Consider the following 15,250-nt stretch of genomic DNA (forward strand, 5'->3'; position numbering starts at 1 on the left):
CATTTTCTGCTATTTATCTTTGTCCATAAGTAATTTTTAAAAAAAATATGTACATACAGAAAGAAATAAAACATACTTCTTATACAATTTCATAATTGGTTGTATACGAAATCGAATATTTTATGTTAGATTTCTGTATGCTAGTTAAATTAACAACAGTATCTCCAACATCTTTATAAACAATACAAAACTGCACAAACATTGATATTGACAATCAAGTTTATTCTGAAACATTTTATGAGAACTACATAATTAAAATGGGCATTTACACAGACAAATACAAGCACCTCCTAACAGTATCATTCATACCTGTATTGCCTAACAAACACCTGAACATGTGTATACAAAAACTAAACTTTTGTATACGACAGAAAATGAACAATATCTCACTAGTTTCAGATTATCTGCCCTCATGATTAATATCCTTAAGTTCTGAAGTGTTTTCAAGGTATTCTTGTAATTTATCACCACTGACGTCTGGAAGTTCTGGAATCTCTTCCTCATCCATTTCAAACTCTTCAAGAATTTCTTCTCTCTTTTTCTGATGCATTGTTTTCGCATAGTCTCTTTGTCTGCGAATCTTCTCTTCATACAGGGCAAGGTATTTATCCATCCAGCCTTCTTTTTCAGGATGCATTAAATTGAAACGTTCATTTATTTCCTTCGGAATATAATGCTCTGTCTCTGTTCTTTGATAAGGAATACCAATAGCATTACGTGTAATATACGATTTTGGCTCATCTATTTCTCCTTTTTCTAGTAACTTGTAGGCGATATCTCTCTCTCTGACAACATCCAGTAAATTTTCCATGCTTTCCTCAACCTGAATAACAATGATAAAATCGAACTTTGAAAATCCTTATTTTATCCTAAATTTTGCATTCAGGTTGGTCTGGCCATTCATTTTTTTATACCTAAACCTGCTGACTTTGTGTAAAGGATTTGCCTCGCTTTGGATTTTAGACAGTCAATTCTGAGATTAAAGCTACATGCCATCAGATGAGCCAAAATGTTTTAAGAAAATCAAACTGCTATTTTTGCATATTTTGACCTCTTTTTGGTAATTAACATGAAATAAATTTTCGTAGTTAACTAAAATATTTTTCTTTTTAATACATTTTCAAAATTTTCATGAAAATAAGCATGAATTTGGAGGCGTGATGCTTTAAGGGATTTCAATTATATCAAAATACAAAGATGTTTTGTAGTTAGCTGGATAATTTTGGCACTTTATTCATGTAAAACATAGCAGCTGTAACTTTAGGAATTGAATATGTTTTTTTTTTAAAACCGATAAACAATTGACACTGCATGATTGCACAGAATGATATACATGTACCTTGATAAAACAGAAGAAATATAAACAAGATTTTACCTTCTCAAAACGTTCCGGACTTGGCAAAGCCTCCAATTCACTCCTATACATGTGTTCCATGGTCATTAAGAGATTCCGCTCTTTCAATAACACATACCTTAAATAGATGAACATGTCAAACATTTGTGATAAAATCAAATTAACTTTTTCAATATAGTTCATGTTCTTATAGGAACCTTATTTTGTCAGTTAAAAGATGCGTATCTCAAGATTAAAATTGACCTCAAGGGTATTAAGAGCCCACAAGTGTGGGTAACTGGCTGGTCCTAATAACTCAGTCTTGAGTGCTGAGATCAAGTGAGCTTAAGTCATTTGATTAAACTAAAGAAAAAATACTAACAGATAACCTTCACACTAAATCAAATAGTTGTGTGTGTGTGCAATATCATATTTCTAAGTACATGACTGTATATTTACAATTCTGACCCACCTAAATCTAGGTTTCAGATTTCACACTATATTTAAAAAAAAAAAAAAATATGGAAATGTAAAACTGGTACACATCTTTATGACCCTGAATGAGATATCCAAAACAAAAAAAATCTTTCTGCACCATGAAGGTAGTTAAACCTGCAACTTGACTATTTAAGCCACTAGATGGCACTGGGGCAGATTTTCATGGTATTTTTGATATGCTTCACATCTAACAGCCCTTTTTAGAAATAGTAAAATAACCAAGAAGTATTTTGCCTAAAAACTTTTTGTATAACTTCTTTGCAACATTTGAAATAAAATGGCAGAGAAAACATCACCAAAGATTCACTTAAATGTACTTTGTGAAAAAAAAAATCAGTTAACTGTCAAAAATTTGAAAATCCCGGGCCGGAGTAAATGGGATCATGAACTGCAGGTTGTAAACAAATACACGTGGCAGTGTTAACTTTCCAGTAGAAACTTAAAATATTACTCTAGGAAGGGAGCTGCTGATCAGTAATCGTCTGCTATAGTGTTTGTTTACATCAGCTAAATTTAGCACAGGTACAGTGTCCTTTGCATGATTTATCTGATAAACACGCCTACAAAATTCTCCCTACCAGGGCAGGGATTTTTGCGGCTTTAAAGTCAACACTTCCTTTTTTGTCCGAAAAAAGCTAAAAAATCAACTTCATATCATTCATTTTTATATTTTATATGTTTTATCTATTTTTTGTTGCCATTTTAACCGTTCTTTTCAAAAGGATTCTTTTACATGAAGTAATGATGTTTAAATTACTTAATTTCATGGTTAAAATTGATGTGCTTATAAATGTCTAACTATGAAGAAATCAAAAACAGTTTACCATAACTTATGTAGATCAGTGTTACTTTTTATTCTCAGTTCTTCTTTTCTCCATGGTCGACCTGAAATATTTTTATAACAATGAATCATTCAATTATTAGGCCCATAAAGCCGTGAAAAATGGTACAATTTTCATTTTTTTAAACTTTTCGGAAAAAGTACTCGTCGTCCATATACTGTAGCTAAACTATTTTTTGTTTCTTTTCCTTTTTGACATTTTTGGCAATTAGTAGTTATAGTGATTGGGTATTTTGTATGGAAGTTACCAAGTAAAAAAAAACACATGTTGACATTTTGCCTTCTTTATGACAGATTATTCCACATTCAGTACTACATCTCCGCATAAATATAATGCTCTTAATGAATTTTATTCTAAATATTACTATTTCAACACATGTTTGCCTTTTCTGAAAAGAATAAATAAAAAAAAAAAATTATCAATTTACTATAATGTACTATAATTGATTCAATTCCCTATATCTTGAAATAATGCATAGCACTGAATTTAACACTCCTTTACTTATGTGCAAGTAAAAAAATAACATTTATGTAGCAGACAATTATAATTTAGAAATATATTTCTGTACTTATCTAGTCTTGAAAACAATAAACACAGCATATACATCTCAATGGTAAAAAGAATATTCTTGAGCACTAGAAAAACTTTTAACAAGAGGGCCAAGATGGCCCTAGATCGCTCACCTGACCCATCCAACTCATCCGAACAATTACCTAGACAAGCATTCTGACCAAGTTTCATAACAGGTGAGTCAAAGTTTTGACCACTAGGTTGAAAAACTAGGTCACCGGAGCTAAAAATAGAAAAACCTTGTTAACACTCTAGTGGCCACATTTTTGCCTCAATCATCATCAAACTTGGTCAGGATGCTTGTCTAGGTGATAGCTCGGATGAGTTCGAACATGGGTCATCTCGGATGAAAATCTAGGTCACAGGAGCTAAAAATAGAAAAACCATGTTAACACTCTAGCGGTCACATTTTTACCTTAATCATTTGAGATGAAACTTGGTCAGAATGCTTGTCTAGGTAATTATTCCGATGAGTTGGATGGGCCAGGTGAGCGATCTAGGGCCATCTTGGCCCTCTTGTTAAGTTTTTCTAGTGCTCAAGAATATTCTCATTTTTCCATTTTTAGCTCCAGTGACCTAGTTTTTCATCCTAGATGACCCATGTTCGAACTCATCCGAGCTATCAACTAGATAAGCATCCTGACAAAGTTTGATGATGATTGAGGCAAAAATGTAACTGCTAGAGAGTTAACGAACAAGTCTGGACGGACGACTGAAACGATCCTAAAAGCTCACCCTGACCTAGCTCAGGTGAGCTAAAAAGGCTTACTTTAAAGGCAAATTATGCCTCAAAAATCAATTCTTTTTAATTCTTTAGAAATGTCAAACATGTGTTTAAAAATGGATTTAGAGCATGTTAGATGTTTAACAAATGCTGAACATGCAGTAATATATCATAAAGGTAGCAAGCAAAATGTAAACAAAGTAGTATTTTGACTCCCATACAAAATACTAATTCACTATAATCATATAGGTTGCTAACAGCTATAGTTGTGCAAAAGATAGTCCATGTATAATAATAAGGAAAATGAGTATTACTGTAAAAACAAGAACAACTCAAGATATCAAAATTTATAAGTTTTTGAGAAATAAAATTGGTATAATTTTTGAGGCATTATGGGCCTTGAAAAGTACATGCAGGGTGTCAGTATATCACACTTATTGAAAACTAACAAACATTTTATTTCTATCTTATGCTGTATTTGAGAACTATGAAACTAGTTGAAATTCTGAATTTTTCACTGTTTCAATTGTTTATTAATAATTATGACACATATTTCACCATTATATCTCAATATTTCATAAAAAACATTACTTGATGAATGACTATTTTCATTAATTTGACAACACAATTTATTTATTATTACATTTTGAGTTAAAAACATTGTACTACAATAACGTTATTGACCTGACCTGAAGCAATTTCTTGCAAATTAAAACTGGAGCAACATGGAAATCCTGACTTTAGTAAAATGTTATTATATCATTATTTTTTTTTTCATGTATAACAATGCGAAATTTTGTACAAGAAAAATTTAATATCTTTGAATGTTTTCAGGAAAATGTTAATTTTCATGCTCTTTTTAAATTTAACATTTTTTATGGATATTTATTGTTATTAGCAGCATTTTTGGAAAAATTAAATTGATATATTTTGAGTCTCAGGTTTGTTTACTTAAGCCAATGATGACCATCTAAAGAAGGAACAGAATCACTGTGTCATATATTTATATTTTGTGAATTTCTATTCACAATTATTTCTATAATTATAATGTTGGGTAGTCTACTCACCAACTTTAACCTCATCTACATCAAAGTCATCAAGGTCAAAAAATTCATATAAATCAAATCTTCTACCAGTGGTATGTATAAAAGATGAACCACATTCTCTTCTGAAAAAAACAAAAACAAAACATCAATGTGAACACATATCTGCAAAGCATGTAGAAGTCCCGCAAAAGGTTTGAAATTATTAGAATACATGTATAGGTAGAAAATTTCTGAACAAAAAAGCAGCATTGACAATTACAAAACAGTACAACAAGCAGCTAAAACTTTAATAATTCCAGTATTAAATGATGGTCCTATTTTTAAAGTTGCACCCTTCCAGATGAGCCAAAATATTTCAAGAAAATCAAACTTGAGAAAAATATCATTACAATTTAAAACCAATAGTCTTCAAAAATGTAAGTCACCAAATTTTTTCAAAATTTGTTATATACAGGCAATATTTCCTTTGGCTGAACCGAGGCAAACTGACACCTGTTATTATAAAATGCGATAAAAGTAACCTGGCAAACTACAGCCCATTTCTTTGAGATATGTTCTTTGTAAGTTATTGAATACATGTACATTGTCTCTTTAAACGTTACACAGCACTTTCAGGTCAACAATATTTCATTTAACATGGATTCAGGTCAAAAAGGTCTTGTGAAAACTGTTTTTTCCCGATACAATTTGCGATATATATGACATCTGTCCCGTATGACATGGAATGGTGCAGCATTTTCCCTAACCCATTTTCAACGGCAGTATTTCTTTTTGTCAAAATGGCAGATGTTAAATTGAAATCAGCTCCATCAGAATTAAAAATATGGGAGCATTCTGGCTTTAGAGAAGAAAAGGACAGTGAAAAAACTTCTTATACAACATGCTGACACAGCTATGTTGAGGTTTCTGATAAAGCAGGCAATACATCTAATAATGCTGACATATTAAATTGCTCAAAATTTCAACACCAAAGAAACTTATGGGTGGGGGGAAGGGGCTGAACATTTCGCTTCCCCTGCAACCCAAGTTTGTCAATTATGCCTCGAAGATGTTTTTCATAAGAAATTAGCAGCCACATGCTACATCTATAACAACAACCATTGGAAAGTTTATTGCACATGACATGCTGACAGTCATATATGCAAGAAGTCGAGATGGTACAGCACAGAGCTGCTCAATTGGTCATCAGTGACTACTCCCCTTACAGTCACATGTATGTATAATGTAGTATCGTCCGTCACAGTGTTGTTTTCTTTCAAACAGGATTGATGCCAGGCTACTGATGTGCTACAAGATTGTTTATGGACTGGTTACAGTACCAATGTCTACTTACATTATACCTCCTATCTGACTAACTTGACACATACAAACAAATAAATTCGGATACTCTTTGTCCGAACACTATTAAACTATACCTGTGGAAATTTGTTGATGCTATTGAAGTTGAAGAAATACAAAGTTGCCTTAAACTCTTCGTAACAGGCAATGTTTTAGTAAAAACAAATCGTAGCATATCCATGATCGATCTCTGTCTTAAATTTTTATAATTTTCTCATTTTGCAAACGAAGGTCATCATCTGAGTGAAAAAAGGCTTGAAATTATTTTCGCGAAATGAAAAAAAAAAAAAAAGAAATTAAATCTTTATCCGAAGACTGGCGGAAAGGGCCGAAAAGTTGCGATTGTCGAATATGTATATCGACACACATGTAAAATAAAACGGCATATCATTTACTTAAAAAAAAAATAAAACTCTCATATTCTCGCATAGCACTACTTATATAGTCAGCCCCTATTCTGAAGTTATCTCAATGTATATATGTTGTACTTTGATAAAGTTTATAACAGAAATACCTGAAACATGCTTCACACCAGATACCGTACCTCATTTTATCATCATATATGCAGAATTTTTACTCCCACTTATTTTATTTGATATGTTTAGTGGAAAAAAACAACAAATACAATTATTTCATTTGTTAATTTGTTTATCTGGATTAACAAAAACTCTAAGTGTGCTTATATATACTACGAGCAGTGCCTACTGTATGTACTGTTGTTATATGAATTTTAAAGCAAAATTTAACTTTTTGCTCTGGTTGGATCTCCATTTATCCAGATTTTTTTACTGTATAACGTTGTGTGTTGTGTTGCAGCTGTAAAAAAATTGCCCTGTACTTCTTTGGCTACATTTCGGACATATATTGAATGACAACATTGACAGATGTGGTTTTTAAAAAAAATGATAACATTCCCTAGATGAAGTTCACTTGCAGAATAATTTGAGAATATTGACGTGTATTTTAATTCATTTACTGTAATAACACTAGTTAAGAAAGAAAGTTCACCATTATGATATATATATGTATCATATATATCTTATTTAACTCCCCTTTGTAATTTCTGACACTGATGCATTTCAAAAGCATCGGATTTGGATAGATCACACGATTAAACGCGAATGATGTCTATTTTAATAGATAATGTATGACGATTTGATATACATATATCAATTAATTAAGTGTTAATTATTATAAATTATTATGAATTGCTCAAAATGTTCTCGAGCTTAGGTCTGGTATTACTACTTAGTACCTATTAAGAACTTCAATTATTAATTACTGATCTTACTACACGAACTATTCACAAGTAATCGTACGGTTGCATCATGTGTTACGAAGTTACATAAAAAGGAACTGGCGCCCTTAAAACAAATGAAATAAAATACATGTATTATGAACAGTTTTATCAAACAAACTTAGAGTTTCATCAAACCCCACCCTTTGATAATTCTGTTCACATTAAATTCGTAAATGTTATATTGTTTTGAAAAATAGCGTTTATCAAATATTGAGTTAATTAAAATTCTAAGACTGTGTCATGTAAATAAAAAAAGACAACTGGACTACATGGAGGTGAATAAAATGTTTTGTTACTATAAGGAGCATATGGCATATTTGGAAACAATCGTAACAACCAATCTTGATTTCTACATGCTACATGTCAATTATATGTATGCATCTGTCATAGTTCCATCCAAGAAGAGTACACTTACTAGCCAAATAACTGTAAACACTAAGCAAGTTAACATTAATTAGTCAAACTTCAACTAGAAACCTTCAAGATAGTTGCTACCGCTTCGCATTCCACCATGTTTCTTAATTATAAACATATTGAAACGGTAATCATTATATGGTTTTCTTACTCGATCTGCAGTGTACTTTACTTTTGTTATGCATATTACCTTTTTTGTGTTATTGTCCATAAATGATTAAATGTGCTATTTAAGTATATTATAACATGTGGTAATGTGTTTTCTTCATCTTAGTAATTATTTTATTGTAACAAAGCTGGCGGTTCAGCAGTTTTTGACATGTAAACGACAGTCATACATATGGAATTTGAATGATAAACTTATCAAACTTAATTACTTATCACACCGTTTTGTTAAATCTTCATTAGCGGCCAGAACTCCACTTTTCTTGCTAAAGTAAAAACACGCCAGCAAAGTAATATTTGCTATTCTTATTATTTGGTAAAAGCAACTTACAATTCAACAAGGATTATTGGTAGATCTACAGACGGTTAGCTCATTAATTTTAATCTAAAGCATTCGTGAACCCTGGGTAAACATCCGAAAATCATTATGGTGCGGGGCAAACAAAATAAATGCAACTCGGTAATGAATGAACATTTTTATATTAAATCATAAAATAATAAAAGCACGCGTGTAGTATCATGTCATACCATTATTTCAAAATGTATATATAGTTTTGTAAAGACATTTTATGTTACTATTTAAAGGAATTATATTAAATAAGGACCTTTACTTGAAACATGTAACAGTCATGATTACACATAAGCATATGCATTTTGAAATTTAATTCCGTTGATGATTAGAAAAGTCAGAGTTCAAATAACGTATCACCTCACTTGTTTTGGTAAAAAGATAAATTGTACATCAATGGAACAGTTTAATACTTTTAAAATCATATTAAACAAAAACTCCAAAAAAAAAGTTTCAATCTATAGTTATTCATTTGTATCGATGATGTAAGTTTAGTTTTTAATCAACAATCAGTTATTGATAGTTTCAGTACATGTACATCAAACAATTCAGCTGGATTCTGTTGTAACTGTAGTTTGGAAGTAAACGGGACCCAATGTTCGCATTGTCATGCTTAATGTATCCTGTTTGGGTCTTGCTAAACGTTTTTCTAGTACCATTGATTTTTCTTTTGGCTTGTCGGAATCTTCACCAGTTTCTGTAGCAACGGTCACGTGTTTGCTATCTTGAATAACTCCTTCAGTATTCTTTTCTATGGCATTTAATCCCTCTCGTTGCTTTTCTTCTTCTGGAACCTTCGATTGTGAAAGATCAGTTTGTTTACTGTGCTTAGTCGTGGTATGATTATAATCTCGCCAGTGCTCATGGTCGTGAAGCATCCTGTAAAATGTTGTAGTGGACATTTCTCTATCAATTTCAATGTTTTTTCTTTTAACATCTGCTAACAGTCTTTTCTTAAAAGTTTTGTATTTGTGATTAGGATTCAACATGCGGATTCTTCGGTGCACTTCTGGCTTCATAGACTTCACGTTAAATCCGGAATTGAACACACGCGACTCAATTACGTAATGTCTTGCTGTTTCTATATCTTCTATCTGATTTGCATTGAATCCTTGTTTCATTGTGACAAAGTTGTCAAACCGATACTCCTTTTCTAACAGTTGAAGCAGTGCTCTTTTTTCTGTTAACGTCTTTGAAGTTCTTTCAATGACTCTGTTTTGCAGATTGTTGACAAAGCGCTGTTCTTTGTCGATTAATCTGTGCATTCTTGCCAAACGTGCATTTTCTGTTTTGTTTGCGAGAAGAGCCCTGATAAATTATAATAAAAATGTATGTATTTACTATGTCAAAATAAATTTATCAAATAAATTATCGACTATATTTCCTTTTCTAAAACGATTATGTGACTGTACCTATGTTTAAAACTGACAGTCCTTTTTTAAAAACGAAGTGAATATTAATACATGCATTAAAGTTTTATTGTAATAATTTGGAGTTGAATTATTGTAATAGTATTTTCACTATTCCTCAATAAATTTCATCTTATCGTACAGTTCAGAGTTAAGAGATGCAAATTTGTAGATATATTTTACCTACCTTTCTCTTGTTGCAGCGCTGATTTCAGTTACTCGGTTGAATACTGTCCCGGGACCTACTGGCGACAGTTCCTTTTCCCTCCATACCTTCATGTTTGTTGCTTGCGGCATCCCAAAGTTTGTCACTAGAAACAAAAGACATCTATTATATATCTTTCTTTTAACTATAGTCTCAACTATGGTTTATATCGATTAGGAAAGTCTGCAGTCAATGATTGTGTGGAAGTTTTGAAAGTGTTAATTATTTTCCTAGAACATGTGATTCTGTCATTAGTACATATCTTAACAAACATAAAGTGACATTATGCCCATCTTTGTGTAAATAGTGAGTCCACAGGTAAAAGTGAAAATAACTTAACATTTAACCAAAGTTGTGTTCGTTTTCATAATTTACTATGCAAAAGTAATCAATAATCCATGTGACCCACGAACAATGCCTATTAGGTATCGACAGCGTTCAATTTTTAAAAAGAGTGGGGCAGTCTTTTTTTTATAATTTATATTATTTCATGTTTCATCCTTAACATTTTTCTTTATTAATTGTTGATCAGTCACGATGATAATAGTCAATCTCTTGAAATTTGTTATAAATTCATCTCAACTTGACAATAAAGAATGAGTATAATGTCACTTTAACTAGATAAACTAGATAAAAAATAATACATGTACTACACTATATCCAACTCATTTCAGAGAAGCATTGTTTTTCCAACAAAGACTTAAAGCAAATACACATTCAGCAAATGTCTGTGCGCGTGTGTCGTCAGTATAAACGTTTTCTCATTTATTTACATGAATAACTAATAGCAATTTTACATCATTTGATATAAAATCCAATTCTTTAAACTTAGCAATTTGTTTTCAATCTTTCAAAATTTGCTTAGAAAAAAACATCTTTGTGAAAATACTTGAACGAATTAAATCTCAATAATTCACTTTTTAAAGATTCAACACGGATCATTAACGTCGAAAAAAACATCATGGCAAGCTGCTAAAATAAAAGATAACTTTACCATACCAGCTACACTTCCCAAATTAAAATAATAATATATATAGTACCATACAAGAAATTTACAGATAAATGTATTGTGTAATATGTATGTAACTAGTATGCGAGAGAAAAAAATGAAAAAAAAAATAAAACAGCGTGGCCAAAATGTGTTGCCTTTTCATAAAATAGATTTGAATTATACATAAGATTAACACTGTAACCACAAACACGATATGTTAAGATCATTTAAGTGTAGTCATATATATTAGAGAAGGATTCCCATACCAATCTTTGGTCTTCCAGGTCCAAATTTTAAAACACTCATCCTTGTGATTAAAGAAATCTAATTTATCAACTTTATCAAACACACTTGATATACAATGTACAAATCCTGCTGTTAGAGTAACTTTTGAGCACTGCATTACAGATCTAACCAAATATGTTTTAATCAAACACTTGTTTTAAAGAGATAAAGAAGATTTTAAGGGTTAAATAAAATCTAAAAAGTCAATTAATGAAACAAGTATCTGTTCCAATCCAGTTAAAATATGGGTTTCGCTTTTAACGTGTCAGTAAATTCATTTAAATTTTATGACTTCTCGACTACCTGACGAATTTTTATCATATTCAATTACATTCTTTAGACGGTATATCGTCACCTGCTTTTAAATGGATTATTATAGTTAAGGGAAAGTTAAAAATCGCTTTTAGCAAAATGCAACAAAAGTAGGCAATTGGTTCAAAGTGATTAGCTCTTGCCCTTATATCAAATTATGTAATATTTAATGCGTTTCAATGATCATATCGTTTTATATCTTATAATTTTTATATTTTGATATCCTTTATCGCTTTTCAGCATTTAATAAATTATCAACATTAATAAGCACTTTGCTGTATTTTCAATATTTCATTTTTGTGTTTATTTTTAAGTATTTGCATTTATTTTCAGAACATGACACTTAAAGAGGGGGCAATAAAAGACTGTATCAACAGAATCATTAACTATAATCTGCTGCTAGTGATACTATATTTTTATACATTGGTAAACATTAAATTCTGAAATGAAAAGTAAAATTAACAGATTAAACTTGTAATAACTTTTAATTATCATATTATTTTCTGTTTAACTATTTTAGTATTTTCACATTATACAGAAAAAAGGACAAAAAACTACAAAAAACTTCTTTGTACAGGTATTTTTATACTTATGGTTTTGAAATAATTTCAACAATTTTATATAGAAGTTGTGATCAGAAGCTTATGATTTAAATTTTCAGTGGAAACACTACTATAAGCAACAAATACGTTCACTATGACACAATTTTGTATAATAAAAAAACATTTATCAACACTGCATATCGTTTATTATTTCTCGTTTTATGTGGGAGAAAACAGAAAAAGAATATTTCCCCCAAATTCATATAATAGTATGTCAACGTTAATGTTGATTTTAGTCAATGATAAGCAATTAAATTTAACCGCAAAAATTGTTCAAGGAAAAAGCAATGTTAAAAGTCTAATATCTATGACACAATGAAAGCAATCAATTAGAAGATATGTTTCCAAACATTAAAGGTGTCTAATGAAAACATGGTTTACAGTAATACAAAGGTAAGACTGGTATGGTAAATTTATTCACACATCTATTAATTTCATTTGGTTAGGTATTTTAGATCATATAATATTACAAAATGTACTTGAAAAGTCGAAAAAATCAAGGGAAACAAATCACATTGCACATGATCTCATACAACCGTTATTTTAAGGGTTAAGTAGATTTTCTTCATTTAAAATTTCAAGATATGTTAAATCAAAAGCTACTTCTCAATAAAGACAATATCTAATTTTATTAAGTAATGTGTCAATAAAAGTTACCGGTATAAAACAATAAAAAAGGTCTATAAATATTGAAATGTGCTTCAAATGTAATGCATTTATTAATTAAGTTATTTTATTTATGTCTAATTCATGTTCACAAATAAAGTTTAAATGTTTATAACCGTACATTATATTAATAATAGTAAATAACCGTTCAAACATTAAATAATGAGACACTAGTTATACGTATCAATACAAAGTCAATACTAACATTACACTCACTTTTAAATTACAGTTATCTATATGGTAAGAACACGGCAACTAAATGGTAGTTTTCATTAAAAAAAATATAGCTATTTATATGGTGAAAGACAAGTTTCTAGCAAAAAGGGTTTAAGACAAAAATAGTAAAGATGAAAAAACTTTATCGGCAGTTGAAAAAAGCTGAAATTCATTTTTAGAAAAAATATCATTCGCTAAGTCGAAGCAATTCATTTTAAATACTTAAAAATGTTTCTTTTAGTCATCAATATTTTTTCAATTGATACACATTACAATATATATTTTGTATATTTTACATGTCTCAAAAGAGAAATAAAACTGCATCACTCGATTATGTGAATAGCACCACTACGTTGTGTTTGCATTTATATGCTAACAAGCTTCCTAAATGTTTAACATCCAGTTATTTCAAACCATTAACATAATATGTTCTTTATAATACAAATCACATGTGCATTTTTTTTCTTTTAAGTTTCCCAGTGCACTATTAAATTAATTAAATTGTTATAAAAATAAAATATATACATTTTAAACACCCCAAATAATGTAAGTATTAAAAAAGTATTACCTGTAGAATCCCGTATCCAAAATCTCTAAGCAGTCGACTACCAATGTTGAAGAATGTTGGCGAGGGTGATAAATCAGCCCTAAACTACGTAATCTTTATTGAATTCAATCACTTGTGATATTTAAATATTTACAATGTTTGATACTATTGTATCCAATTTTGATTAACATGCATGCAGGAATCAGAGATTAAAATAACCACCTCACATTTCTCGATTTATATATGGGATAGATTCAATCGAGAGAGAAATTACTCTCTATTTTATGCATTAGATCGAAATGTCACATTTCGTTATATATTTTTTAACAGTAAAAAATGTTATTTAGGCAAATAAAATGTTTTAAGATTGATTAATCACAGTGGTTAAGTAATGAGGAGATATATGTACGTTAAATATATCTTCTTTTTTTGCTTTGGAATAAGCTGAAGGCTGATCAAAACAGTTTGATTGTTGTTAATTTATTCCCCTATCAAATGAAGTATCATTATCACGATATTAGTATAAACTCTGACCCAAAACTCTTCATTGAAACCTGGAATCACTGGCAAACATTCGATAGAATCTAATAAATTTTCTTATTAACGTATAAATCAATACACTTTTTAAAGTTTAAAATCCAAACAAATTTACACAATGTGTTTTCACTACAGCATTAGAAGCTTTGTAAATTAAAAAAAAAATCAAAATGTTAATTGATATGGCGCCGGTCTCTTCCGGAAAATATTGATCTTGATCAGAAAATATCCATACGTATGTTTCTGACGTGTGACAATGTGGCAAAGAAATTAATAATAAGTCTGTCAGATGTGCTTATAACATAACTTGACAGAAATGTTGTACAAGATCAGAACCCCAGGGATGTTTCTTTTGAAATGAATATTACCAGGCTCTCGGTGTGTATTTGAGTGACACATAAAGTATGTAACAATTATCATATTATTGTTTAACAATTGCATGATGCAGCATTTACCTAATGCCTTAGTTGATATGCAAGAGATGATTAAGCAATTGATGCAATAAATAATGCAGATGCTTTGCTATCGTTATTGTAAGAAATGTTTTCAGCTCGAGCAAGAATGAAAACAGTTCTCGACTGTTTTATAGTCGGTCGATTCATTTGGCCACCTTCCAAACTTTCCATTTCATTGGTACAAGGTCTCTCAAATAGAAGTAATGTGTCAGACCCCAGTTGGCACAACCATGCACTACAAAGAACACAATAAATCAACAAAGGTGATGCTAGCCAAATTCAAGAAAACATAAAGAAAAAAACAACAACAAAAAAATCAAATCAACAACAACAACAACAGACAAAACAAAAATAGCAACAAAAAACCCAAATAACAAACAAACAGGAATATAAAAAATAATAAACTAATGCGTGGTTAAATGCCTAAACAAACTTTTTAAACCCGA

The 15,250-nt window shown here is 30.4% G+C and overlaps 2 protein-coding genes across 2 annotated transcripts; both read right to left on the bottom strand.

Annotated features, from left to right (window-relative positions):
* Window positions 1–201: 201 nt before the first annotated feature.
* On the bottom strand, window positions 202–6,619 carry LOC132735760 (large ribosomal subunit protein uL29m-like). The gene is made up of 5 exons (XM_060722753.1): window positions 6,429–6,619; window positions 5,035–5,135; window positions 2,656–2,716; window positions 1,376–1,472; window positions 202–823 (listed from the first exon to the last, which is right to left on the bottom strand). The coding sequence occupies exons 1-5, from the start codon at window positions 6,530–6,532 to the stop codon at window positions 401–403; spliced, it is 786 nt and encodes a 261-aa protein (XP_060578736.1). The 5' UTR covers window positions 6,533–6,619; the 3' UTR covers window positions 202–400.
* A 2,104-nt stretch (window positions 6,620–8,723) lies between these two features.
* LOC132735752 (uncharacterized) lies at window positions 8,724–14,034 on the bottom strand. Its single transcript, XM_060722743.1, has 3 exons — window positions 13,834–14,034; window positions 10,176–10,299; window positions 8,724–9,887 (listed from the first exon to the last, which is right to left on the bottom strand). Exons 2-3 carry the CDS (start codon window positions 10,283–10,285, stop codon window positions 9,128–9,130), a joined length of 870 nt encoding a protein of 289 aa, XP_060578726.1. The 5' UTR covers window positions 10,286–10,299; window positions 13,834–14,034; the 3' UTR covers window positions 8,724–9,127.
* Between the last annotated feature and the right edge of the window lie 1,216 nt (window positions 14,035–15,250).

Source organism: Ruditapes philippinarum, unplaced genomic scaffold (assembly GCF_026571515.1).
Source record: "Ruditapes philippinarum isolate M1 unplaced genomic scaffold, ASM2657151v2 ctg201_1_1_1_1, whole genome shotgun sequence".
Lineage (NCBI taxonomy): Eukaryota > Metazoa > Mollusca > Bivalvia > Venerida > Veneridae > Ruditapes > Ruditapes philippinarum.

Bases quoted from the DNA above. Each gene is read 5' to 3' on its own strand.
- LOC132735760 (XM_060722753.1), bottom strand. From the start codon at position 6,532: ATGGATATGCTACGATTTGTTTTTACTAAAACATTGCCTGTTACGAAG. The intron at 5,136-6,428 runs GTATAGTTTAAT...TGTTTTTTTCAG, and splicing joins GCATCAACAAATTTCCACAG to AAGAGAATGTGGTTCATCTT. The intron at 2,717-5,034 runs GTGAGTAGACTA...AAAATATTTCAG, and splicing joins TGTAGATGAGGTTAAAGTTG to GTCGACCATGGAGAAAAGAA.
- LOC132735752 (XM_060722743.1), bottom strand. From the start codon at position 10,285: ATGCCGCAAGCAACAAACATGAAGGTATGGAGGGAAAAGGAACTGTCG. The intron at 9,888-10,175 runs GTAGGTAAAATA...ATAATTTATCAG, and splicing joins AGCGCTGCAACAAGAGAAAG to GGCTCTTCTCGCAAACAAAA.